The sequence below is a fragment of the Electrophorus electricus genome, chromosome 22, assembly GCF_041902795.1.
Source record: "Electrophorus electricus isolate QZ-2024a chromosome 22, ASM4190279v1, whole genome shotgun sequence".
Classification (NCBI taxonomy): Eukaryota; Metazoa; Chordata; class Actinopteri; order Gymnotiformes; family Gymnotidae; genus Electrophorus; species Electrophorus electricus.
In genome coordinates, this window is record NC_137518.1 from 8175001 (window position 1) to 8187644 (window position 12644).

The window sequence follows — 12644 nt, forward strand, 5'->3', positions numbered from 1 at the left end:
CAAAATAACAAAAACCCCTGACATAATTAACTTAGTCTGGTTTGGAAAAGCTCCTACATAAATGCTGCATTGAGATCAGTTTTATGGATTGCCCTATACAATGTTAAAGATTTGGGTAGTTGATTTTAAAACAGCTTAAAAGCTAAATTACCTTTTTTAAGGGCTGTGGGTAGTCCTAACTGTCTGAGCTGGGGCTCCATAGAGTGTGTAAACTGTTCCAAAGGCCCTTCATCTAGGGTCACTGCCATCTCTGCAACATTACCAGCCCGTGCATAATCAGTCTCCTTGACACAGTCAAAATACCTGAAGGACACAATTCAACAATGTATTTGTTCTGGAGGACTCTGTAGTATCAAGAATCACTGTGAGGCAGCTACTAATGGTCAGCCTGCACAAATCTATCCTAAATGGCACTAAACAATTGTAGGGCTGTACAATATATTGTTTGTTCATATCATTGCAATATTACCTTTTGTGATATTTTTTTAAGTAGTTATTACAAATGGCTGGCATATGCAAATCATCTTTCAACAATTTCCAACAAATTTCCAACCAATCTTAGATGTTCCACGTGAGCATTCTGTGGGCATTTGGTTGAACTGAGATTTTCACATAATTTGTCAAAATGCAGACCCATTTTTCCACTCTGTCAAATAGTGTTCATGTGTGTTTTTAGTATATTGCATAACATTTCACAATATACTTTTTTTAATTAAAAAAAAAAAATCTCCACAGTGCAAGTCATGGCTAAGCATAGCAAGCACATAGAAGCCCTGACATGGACTCATCCACAACCTCAACTGCACATTGTGTGGCTCCATGTAGTTGTAAATCAAGTAAACACTGACTAGCTATTCAATAGTATTGGTCACTGGTCACAAAACAAAATTTTCAGCCCAATCCAGTGCAAAAACACAATGAGATAGTTTGAGGATTGGCAGTCAGATGATGTTCTGCAATACACACATTTCTAAGACCTATCCTCAACATTTTAGAATAATGGAATTAGCATTAATACTTGGAGAGAGATGGGACAAACTGGGTGAAGATACTAGCTACTGAGTGTGACACTTTTTACTGTTGCTTTTTGCTTCATTGCTTTTTATACATTCCGTTAGGTTAAAGTATGTTGGCTGACATCTATGTGAACACCTGCGTATTGATGACCCTCCATGTCTGCAGATGCAAACATAAACAAGTATAAACTTAAAACACTCCATAGACAACATTTATAAACAAACACACACAATAGCTGGTATCCCACAAAGCAGGATATCTATTTAGCTAGATATGTTACACTCAAAGTTGTGGATTGTCCAATAGGAATAGCCCTCAACACTTGACTTTGGGTTTAAGTTATCCTGCTACACTGAGGAATACTTCTTCATGGAATGCCCCCTTGGTAATCACAACACACCAAGGTAGGCATCTGTAGCACCACACTGAAGGAACAAAAACATTCAATAAGCAATGTGCAATAAAAATACACCATACTTTTAAATTATACTCTTGCACTTACTCTATTACCTCCTCCTTGGTTTTGTTTGTGAATAAGACACCCACTTCTCCCTTCAGAAACTCGCTGACCTACAAGGTAGGCAAAATTAAATTACCTGGGATCCTCCTTGCCAAGTCAAACTGTAATTTGGTAATTCGCAAATCATCAAAAACAAGAATTAGTAGTTGAATACCTTGTGCAAATTATCCTTGTACTCATCTGTTGGTCCTTTACCAAGTGCAATCATCATCACTTTGTTTTTGCCAAAAAAGAAACTTAAAAAAAACAACCCGAACTTTATTAGAAACTTCAGCAGCACTCAAGGCTTCAGTCAAGCAATAAAGGCAATAGTGCATAAACAGATTAAACGTGTGCGTGGTATCTCACCGACTGTGTTTCCAAGCTGCACGAACATCTTTGAGTTTGTTGTTCCTCGTGTTCTCCACAGAGAAGACGAACAAGTATCTGTACGTGTCTACACATTTTCTTAACTGTGGGGAGAGAATATAATTCAACACTTCCACTATTTGTGTAACAAAATATTAAAAACTGAAATAAGATAATAACCTCCTCAATCAAGTTTTGTTTTGCTTCCAACCCTTTCTTGGCTGTTTTTGTCAAGGAGACTGTCGACGGAGAAAGAAACTGTTAATAAAAAGGCTAGTATGTGATAATATGACGAACAACGACCGTGAGGCACAAGCAACATAACATGCAAACTATATACTTAATGTTAGGTAAGCATCTACAGCACGCTAACAAGTTGAAATGTGCTGTAATTTAAAACCAGTCGGTTCTAGTTGGACTGCAGCTGACACTGGACAGTCATAAACAAAACAAAAAGACAACAACCAAACATCCAACTTGCTAGCCAACATTCAGATGTCTGTGGATAGCTAGGATTAGCTAGGGTAGATTTATTTAGCAACTTTATATTACTAAATTGCAAAGTAGGCGTTATCCTACACATTACGCACATTTTCAAGACACTAACCAATGTGGGACTACATGACAGATTGTCAACAGAATGTATCAACATAAAAAGCTATGTTTAAAAAAACAAATAAAGCTTTCAACCTTTCTTATCCCGCTTGGATTTCGGCATGGTTCACACGTTGTTAGCACTTCTACTTCTGTTAATGTAGTGGTGAGTTACAAAAAAAAAATTGTGTACTGCCGCCTAGCTGTTAGCAGCATGAAGGATCGTCACACTATCAGCGGTGTCCTGAAAGTGCAACCCATTTTAACAAACCAAAAACGCACCAACAAATCAGTAAACGCATCGGCAAAACCGTACAAACACCACAGTAAATGACAAAAAATAATACAACAGCAAAAGTAAAAACACAACAAAATAAAAAACACCTCAATAAATGTCAAAATGCTACAGCAAAATCTGAAACATGACGACAAATATAAAAAAAAAATCAGAAACTCCAACATCAACTCAAAACGGAAAGGGTATGTCTTTATTGAACATCAGATGCTTGCTGTCTGGCTACAGCATATATCACTCTGAGAGACAATGGAAAGCAGAAACCAAGATACCAGCTGACTCTAGGATGGATCTGCGAATCCATCTTAGGATGTGTTCCATTCAAATGCCATTATATTCAATGGCAATAAATAGATTCCACAGGTTCCACTCAGTCTGTTGCCAGGCATTTGTGATATCCTGAATTGCCAGAACAAATAACAAACCATATTGATCAAAGTGATAGTAAATAATTAATAAGTCAGAATAAATAAATAATAACTTCCCACTTGGCAAAACTTCAAAGATTTTTTAAATAATCTGCTCCCACGTGTAAATCCACCCATGCCTGGATATGTTCCAGTACAACTTCTAAATACTAGCTTCACTAGCTTCATAGTCATTGTATAAGGAATCAAAGTATAAGAGGATTTACAGACATTGCAGAGACTGCACTGGCATCATGGTGTTAGAGAAATTAAGAAAGCTTTTTCTTTGTTTGTTATTTCAAACAAATTCAAGCTCAGTTATAATGATTCTTTTGAAAGAATATTGATTTTATATTTGTTGGTATATTTTGATGTGTTTAAAACATTAATGTAAAGTGAGTTAGTGTACTGTCCAACTGAAACACTCCATGAGGCCATCTCTCTAGGGGGAGGAGCAGGGTAGTCTGAGACTTTCAGTTGCTCAGTGGAACCATACAGCATCACACCTGCCAGTCCAGATTTAATCTTTCTTGGAGCCATTTTCATGCCCAGGAGAGTTCCTGGGTGCATTGGGATTCCTCACAGCTCACAGCATCAAGCCTGGTGTCACTGGAGACGATGGGCAGCACTCTTCAGTGGCACACTGTCCTTGAAACAGGCCATCAACATTACTGTGTAGGTGTCCAGTGTGGTGTTGAAGGGTGAAGTAGTATTGCTGTATCACTGTGATCCACCTCAGAACCTGGTTCACAGGCTCTTTGTACTGCATGAGGCAGGTTAGTGAAGCATGATTAATATTGCTGAATGAAAAGCAGATAAAAGTAAGAGTGGAAATGGTACAGTCCAGGCACTGCAGTCAACAGCTCTCTGCTTGTTCATTCTGTAGTTTCATTCTGGCTTGCTCAACCCCATCCTGCATAAGAATGGTACCGATGCCCTTGTCACTGACATCCATATCCTCAATGAACTTGCCATTCAGTCTTCTCATCCCACTGCAGCACTGCTGTGAGTCCATGTAGCATTGTGACTATATCAGCGAACCCATCTATGAAACACCCATAGTATGAATTAAAACCCATGAAGCTCCACAGTTCAGAACTGTTCTGTATTGTTGAGCAGTGTCGCACTGTGTCCACCTTTTGTGGGTTAGTTTTCACTTAGACTCTGCTCACAATATGGCCCAGAAAACACATGTGTTGCTGGAGGTGTTTGCTAACACCATAAGCAACCTCAGTGACAGAGGGTATATGCAGAGGATGTGAAAATTATGGATGCATTGAAACTCAACATCTACACTAAGACCAAAACAACTAGTAGCTATGTGTTCCGACACCCACTAAAGGTGAATGTTGTCAGTGAGGTACAATACAAAGGCTATGGCAAGAGGGAGTCAGGAGGACAGGTAAGAGGAGAGATATCATCATCATCATCATCATCATCTGTCAATTTGCCCAGATCAGATAATACTATAGCATGCTAGCTAGCTCAGTATTAGCCAGTTTTACCCTCATCTGAAAAGAGGAATAAAAATATTTTCTACTGTTTTGCTAGGAAAAATATAAACAAAGTGGAACCGTGACTTGGAAACATTCCTTGTAGCTTAAGCAGCACCTTTTCCCCTGTGATAGTCATTGAAAATGGTTTGTTAAAGTTATTTGCACTTCAAAGCCACCATACACATTTTATTTATCTGGCAAAAGTAACTGCAGTAGTGCTACATAATATTCCAGAAATATATATTTTTATTTTTTTACTTCTTTTGTGTGTGTGTTTGTGTGTGTGTGTGTGTGTGTGTGTGTGTGTGTGTGTGTGTGTGTGTGTGTGTGTGTGTGTGTGCGTGCGCATGCTTTTTACTGAAATTATTTAGTCTGCTTCATACCCTTCATGTGAACCGGTACAAATTGTTTTAGGTTTGAACAAAACAGATTAATAACACATACAATATCAAAGAAATACTTGTGTGTATATATATATATATATATATATATATATATATATATATATATATATATATATATATATATATATATATATAAACCAGAAATGATAAAGTCTTGGACTTTACAGTACAAGATAATGTATTCATTTATCTAGCTATTTCATGTTACAAGGTAATGTAATATATGTTATTTGCAATGAAATATGAAATATATTAAATCTGTATTATTCTCACAAGAAGATATGAATTTGATAGACTCTACAAAGCTCTTCTGTTAGGTACTCTGGACAAGAGTGTCTGCCAAATGCTCTAAATGTAAATATTTATTTTGAATAAAGAATCAGTGTATGTGGGTCTTTTAATGGAAACCTCCTCCAAAACAAGACTGTTTAATGCTTTAGACGTTATAAGAAAGTTTAGCAAATTAACTATTGTCAATAATCTATTGTCAGATAACCATATCTAGTGTCGCAGTCCATCTCATTGTTTGATCTATTTGCTGTCATTAACGTTATCGAGATAATCCACATGTCCTGAGTTGTTTTAATTGTTGTAATCACCTTTCTGCAATAAATAAATAAATAAATAATAAGGTTAGACACATGCCCCTTAATGTTTTTGTATTCTGTTAGATATCAAACGGAACACATTGAAAACATTGTGATCGCTCTTTATTTATGGGTTTATCTGTTACGAGTCAAAAATGTTATACTACGCTTCGAAGAGTAATAGAGTAGCCGAATGTTTCAACCATTCATTTTTCCTTGCTTTTATCTAACCACATCTGGAAATAGTTCATTTTAGTGATGTAGCCTAAACTACCAAATTCTGAGTGTTTATTACCAGTTTACACTCCGTGATTTACATGTAGGATAAGAAGGAGGCGCCTTTATCGCATCAGGCTAAAGCAACAACGATTGTGGCTTCAGTTTTGTGTGTGAGTATGCGCGAGAGTGCGTCTCCTGCTCGCGTGTCTGGGATGGGGGCGGAGTAGTTGATGCGGTAGCTCAGTTTAGCACCATGTAATATGATCCAGCGGTGCCGTTAGTATTGGATATAAACCAGTCCTTTGGCCACGCGGTTAAACCTGGTAGTGGCACTTCGTAAAGTCGGTTTAAACTAAGCTTAAAGTAAGCTCGATTTTGTTCTGAAGTCTATAGCATCCGCAAAAGCTAAGGTAAATGTATAACGTCTCATATTCTTGCGTAGCATTTGACAATGAGTCGGTGGCTGTACGCTGCATCGTAGCTCCTAAATAAGAAAATGAGCTGATACCAAGCTGCCTCTGGACGTTGCTACACTGTCGTATGACCAATGTTTGTGCATATTTCTACGAAGAAGATCATTTTTATTCCGAAAGAATAAAATAATATTGACAGTGATGGTGACATCACTTAAAATCGCGTTCACAGATCTAGACACTACGGAAATATTGCCTTTAGTGAGGGTTTGGTTTGCGTGAATCTGGTGCTTAGAGTAAGCCGCAGTCTCCAATTTGATATAATTGGGATAAAAGGATGAACACCTTGCTTTTTGGAGAAGCTTTGTCAGCCAGTATGATTACAACACTACCCGGCAGTGGTGCACCAACGGCCGGTTCTGCCCTGCGGAATGACTTGGGGTCAAATATTCATGTCCTGAAGACACTGAATCTGCGGTTTCGTTGCTTCCTCGCCAAAGTCCATGAACTGGAGCGCCGAAACAAACTATTAGAAAGCCAGCTACAGCAAGCTTTGGAACGATCACGGTATCAAGGTTTCTTCAGTCGTGAAGTTGCCGTCCAAACGGACTCACAGGAATCCAGACTCCCGGGCACAATCTGGAGTTTTACACACGTGCGGAGGCATGGGGGACACTTTGAAACTCTCCAAGGACCAGGAGTGTCCTGGACGCATCCGGACGGTGTTGGGGTACAGATCGATACCATCACCCCAGAAATTAGAGCGCTTTACAACGTTTTGGCCAAAGTCAAACGGGAGAGAGACGAGTACAAGAGAAAGTGAGTACTGCTACGGAATTTGTTTTAAAAATCTGTCACTAAAAATACATAAATATTATGTCAGCCTTTAACTTACGTCCCAGTGTTTCATCTGTTATGGAGTTTTTGGGCTTGCCTACATTTTAACAAATTTAATCCATCGTAGGCCTCTGGTTTAGTACTGCATTGAGCCTAAAGCCTCTACTCAACATTTCTGAGAGCACACTGATTCATTGCAGCGGAATACCTTGGCAGCGGAACAAGCACAAAAGAGACTAGATTTCTTAAACATTGACAAGAGTATAATGAAAATAAATTGGTAAATGGGAGTATTTCTTGAGTGAGGTCTCAAACAAATTAGGCACATGAAGGTTTTCAGGGCATCTTAAAAACAAGCATGTTTAATTAATGGTTTCCCGCAGCATGTCATGATACTGAGGCAGTGTATAGTCTGATAGAAAACAACAGAGTTGTTAGCTCTGTTTTATGTTTTCCGTGCACAGACTCTGTCTATATTTCATGGATGTTAGTAAAAATCAGTGACCAATGTGCGTTTAGGGAATTTTGCATTTCTTAAATGCATGGCAGTGTTTTCATTCCCATATTTGAATCCAGAAGTAAAAAGCATCTTTTGATGCAACCCTACAGAAATATTTTTATATTTTGTTAAACTTTCACTGGATTTATATATAGCCTCAATAACAACTGTAATATTTCTCCACACCAGCTCATAAGACCTCCCCACATCCACACTGCAGAGTGTGATTAATGCCACTGTTTCAAATCATCAACTAATTATGAGGCTCTTCATGAACAGGATCCAATGTACCCAAGAGAGCTGGGAAAACCTTCAGTGTACAGGGACCACCAGGAGGGGGAGTCTGGAAGTGTGTGTGTGTGTGTGTGTGTGTGTGTGTATATTATTAGTGTGAATACATCTTCAGGAGTGGCTTATGCAGAATTTGTTTTTTACTTCTAATGAGCTACAGTTCTGCCATGCATGTGTGTGAGTTTGATCAGTGGTAAAGATAGATGCTTGAAGATGTTTGGCAGGAATATAGGTCTCCAAATACAATCTTGAATTCTCAATCACTTTCTCTGTAGTTTCTGTCAACTGAAAAAGAAGATTTATTCAAATTATTTAGAGCTTCACTGTTTCTTGCCATATATGTACTTGCCATATATGTACATGTATTGTACCTTATATGTACTTATAAGTTAATGTCCACTGATGACGATTAATGTTATTTCATGGAATTAACTGTGATATTGGGGGTCATGGCAAAAATCAATCACTAGTGGAGAATCAGTTTGACAGTCATATGACTGATCAAAGAACCAGCTGATGTTCTCATTAATGCTTATTCACCCTGAACTATTTTGATACTATGGGCATTCAGTGGGCATGCATATAAATGCCAGTTTCTGTGTGAACAGAGCCATTTAAGGCCTTCTCCGAGAATGGTAGTAAATTGCTGCAGCATGAGAAACATAATGCATGAATAAAACATCTCCTTGCAGGGTGACAGTCCACAGCCTAATGATTTGCTTTCTTCAACTACTGTAACTATTGTGTGCTTGAAGTATTCCAGGGACCTTTGTAGGGCATGGATGTGCTCTGATCTGAGACCCATGGCAATGTCTGATGACGTTTTTCTGTTCTGGAGTTTATCTGTTGCTGTCCTCATGTGCCCTTATATAGTAGCATTAAGAATGGAATATCATGTGAATGTTGGGGAATGTGACTGGTGCATGCCTGTATGACCAGAGTGTGAAAATATTTCAGAAGGAGAAACAGGGAAAGTGTGTGTGTGTGTGTGTGTGTGTGTGTGTGTGTGTGTGTGTGTGTGTGTGTGTGTGTGCGCATTTATGCATACACATGTATTTAGCTCTTTTTGGGGATCAAACATTGCTACAATAACAGGAAACCATGAAACATTACAATATACATTTTAATATGACTGCTCTTATTTGAAAAACTACTTACTAAGGATAAAATTAAAGTTAAGTTTAGGTCTAGAAATGGCTTTATTTAGATACCATAATGTATAATTCAATGTAAACAGCCCCTAAACATACCAATACAAGGGTGGGGGGGGGAATGTTATGAGCTGCCTTTTTGGAGCTGCTACTGCCACCTCCTTGTCTTGGTATGTGCTGACTCACCAGCGAATGCACCCTTACTAACCAAAAAAGAGCACATGGTCTGAGGAAGGAGACAGAGTGAAACAGGTCTGTGTCCTTTCTTGTCCCCACTCTTTTTTTTTTTTTTTTTTTTTTTTTTTGTCCATGCATGCATCAAATACTGGTTAGTGCTTTCCCAGTGAGTAACTGGATTGACCATTCAGTCATTGATGGCTGCCTTGACTTGGCTTGTATGCATGCCAATATATACTTTTCCCAAGATTGATGGAATATTTATCTGTAGATAAATTCCAGTCATGGCTCTGCTGCTATCTAATGCTTCCCTGTATCCAAGCTAGCGGGTGACCTATTTATAGCACTGTGTTTGTAGTTGCTTTTGGAAAGGCTTGAGATTTATCTTGGGGGGGGGGGTGTTGGGGATGTGGACACTTTTGTCTCCAAAGCAACACAAAACATTGAGTAAAGTGAATGAGTGTTCCAGATAAATGTCTGTCACGTTATTCTAGTGAATCACATTACTGCACTGGTGAGATGAAAACAGGTATGCCTTAGAATAGTCAAATAAGTTGGTAGAAGCTATCTGTTTTGTTTTTTTCTGCAGTAATTAAGTGATGGTGACTCAAATTAGGAGGGAGGAAGGACAAAATGTTGTATGTACCTAATTTTAGCATGTTTAATAGTTATGTTGTAGCTGGAAAATGACTGCCTCAGTTTATTTTTATTAAAAGTCCTAAGTCCATAATTGTGAGAGGTGCTTGTATAACTTTAGTTTAAAATACTTTTTTAAAACTTTTAAAAAACATTAGCTGCATTAATAGAAGGAATTCCAAAATATCTTTGAATACCAGCTGTTCTAATGATGCTTAAATAAAGATTACACTATTCAACTGTGTATTAATTGTATATATCTTAATTAAATGAACATGCTTTATGAATAGGCAACTTTTGATAGAAAGCCAGACATGGAGTCATTCTTTCAAATACTTTCTCCCAAATTTGAGCAAACTAAAAATTATCTCCATTTTTCTTTTCCTTTCCATTAATTTTTTTCTTCTTTTTCAGTGAATCTTCCTCCATCACCTCTCTCCTTGCTGGGTGGTGGTCAGGTTTCTGCCTGGAGCTCACTTTTTTACCTGGCTATTGGCATGTATTTTGCTCCAGTGACTGATTAAAAAAATTAAGGGGTAGAAGGGGAATGGCAATTAATTTATGAAATTGTGCATGTGCACGGAGACACACACACACACAAATTCTTACATACCTTAAAAGACAATCCTAAATCACCTTAACACACCAGATATGATGATTAATTCTGTTTTGGGTTATTCTGTTATAATACAAACATCTTATTTCTTCTGACAAAAATAAAAGCAAAAGGTGAGCTTAGTCATTTTAATGCTTACTTTTCCAGACATGTCTTTTTGAGATTTATGTTTCATGTGTTTCTGCTTAAGTGAGAAGTACTGTTACATTTTGGGTCATCTCAATATATAATTGATAGAATTTAAGATGATTTGGGCCTGTGATGGTTGGCAAACCTAATCGTCACCTAGTTAAACCCCCTTAATATATCTTGGCACAAAATGAGTATAGAAATAAAGAGCATAATAGTAAATGCATTCAAAGTAGCAATATTAATTCAGAATTAATTCTTTGATTTTGTTTGTCTTTTTTTTTTGCTCCTGCGGTTTCAAATTTTCCAGTGTAACAGTCGTGTTGTACTTTGACATTTGGAAAGGCGGTTTTATCGTGCCAATGGTAGATAATTAAATTTTATTAGTGCATAGACTCAAGTGAAGTGATATATTACCACCTGATTACAAGAAAGGCAAGTCGGTAACAGTCAGAACCAACCTATGTGCACTGAAAAAAACAATGCCAGAATCCAGGCAGTATAATTGCTCTGACTCTAGCATGTTCTTTTACTCTAGAAACCTCGCACCAAACTCTGCCATGTCTTAATAGATAATTTCAGAAGCAACGTCACCAGGAACGGAAGTGGAGTCCAGTTTCTTTAACAGCTATAACGTTTAATAAAATATAATGTCAATTTATTGTAAGTATGTGTCGAAAGATTATTTCACATTTAGATTCCTTCGAAATGAGTATTGTAATAATTACGGGATCTACTCTAAGTCCGTATTCGAATCAGCTTAAGTTGCAGGATCATACGAGTTATGAGCATACCTTTCCAAAGGGAGCAGTTCTCTCAGAGACTCGCCAAATATTTCTAGACTGGGATGATAATTTGTCCAAATGATCACCAGTTCAGTGCCTAGGTGTCTTTACTTACTTGATCGAGAAGCCTAGCATATACTCTAAAGAGAAACTGTGTGTCTACAAATCATCCGATATGTACAACCATGGGATCATGTACAAAATGTCGAATACGACTTCCAGAATTGTGTGTCTTGAAGTAACATGTTCTACACAGGCAATGACACAAGACCACAATGTATTAAGGCTGGGTGATCATAGTTTATTCTTGTATTGACTGATTTCTGTGTTCCTTACCCGAGCTGGGGTACATTCCGAGTACATATTCACATATACTGTCAGTGGCTTGAGTCATGTGTGGCTCTAAAGGCACACTGGTACACATAGCAAATAAACAGAGCTAAAAAGCCAAATATCAATGAGTAATACTGCTCGTTATTTTGCATCCATAAACGCTACCTTATAGACAGTATAGCTAACAAGTCTCATAATAGCAGTTAGATGCTAATATGCTAACGCCAACTAGCAAAATTCTTAACTTCGAACTAACTGAACATCGACTGTGGTCATAGTATGTTGAAAAATAAAATCAAGAATTACGTATTAGCTAAACGTACCCTTGGGTACACACACAAAATCAAAAGGAAGAAAAGACACCAGAGGTAGCAAGGGGTTCAGACTGTGGCCGGTTAAGATCCTGCTACCTAACTACATAACCTAACCAGGTCAAAATGTTTATAAATATATATATTAATCATCACTAAAGGGCATGGACACAGGATAAATAACACTTCTGTTGCAGTCGTTGATGTTAATGACTGCGGGGGTGATGCTTTTATTTTGTAATGCAGATTAGATCATTTGGATGATGTCGTAAAATGATCGCTCTTAGAAAAATATTATTCATCTTCCTTCTGTTACCTTAAAAAAAGCACTTCCGTTGCCAACATAGTCATGCTGTCCTCTTTTTGTTTGCAAACTTTGAAACTGTCAGTGGCTTAGTCACTACAGCTATGAAAAGGTCAGGTGGAGTTACAGGCCCAGACATAGGGTATTATAAATCATTTTGCAATTTACTGATTGGGTCCATCATCTGTTCTGTTGCATTCAAGCCTGATCCAGAGGCTGCTATTGCTGCTCTACTGAATTAAATCAAATTCAAATCAAATGTATTTATATATTGC

General features: G+C 37.7%; 2 protein-coding genes and 1 long non-coding RNA gene across 4 annotated transcripts in view; 2 read left to right on the top strand and 1 right to left on the bottom strand.

Annotated features, from left to right (window-relative positions):
- mrto4 (MRT4 homolog, ribosome maturation factor) overlaps nucleotides 1-2687 on the bottom strand; it is a 3289-nt gene extending 602 nt beyond the window's left edge. The window contains exons 1-6 of the mRNA XM_027002040.3: nucleotides 2576-2687; nucleotides 2066-2124; nucleotides 1886-1989; nucleotides 1692-1773; nucleotides 1520-1587; nucleotides 152-303 (exon numbers count right to left, since the gene is read on the bottom strand). Of these exons, the coding sequence (XP_026857841.2) occupies nucleotides 152-303; nucleotides 1520-1587; nucleotides 1692-1773; nucleotides 1886-1989; nucleotides 2066-2124; nucleotides 2576-2603 (493 nt within the window). The 5' untranslated portion in view covers nucleotides 2604-2687. The remainder of the gene's footprint in view (nucleotides 1-151; nucleotides 304-1519; nucleotides 1588-1691; nucleotides 1774-1885; nucleotides 1990-2065; nucleotides 2125-2575) is intronic.
- Nucleotides 2688-6080: 3393 nt separating this feature from the next.
- iffo2b (intermediate filament family orphan 2b) overlaps nucleotides 6081-12644 on the top strand; it is a 32482-nt gene continuing 25918 nt past the window's right edge. For both annotated transcript variants that reach the window (XM_027001921.3, XM_027001922.3), the window contains exon 1: nucleotides 6081-7119. In XM_027001921.3, the coding sequence (XP_026857722.2) occupies nucleotides 6638-7119 (482 nt within the window). In that variant the 5' untranslated portion in view covers nucleotides 6081-6637. The remainder of the gene's footprint in view (nucleotides 7120-12644) is intronic.
- Nucleotides 8930-12633, top strand: LOC145653095 (uncharacterized). The gene is made up of 3 exons (XR_014119411.1): nucleotides 8930-9893; nucleotides 10306-10620; nucleotides 11175-12633. It is a non-coding gene; the product is annotated as an uncharacterized LOC145653095 (long non-coding RNA).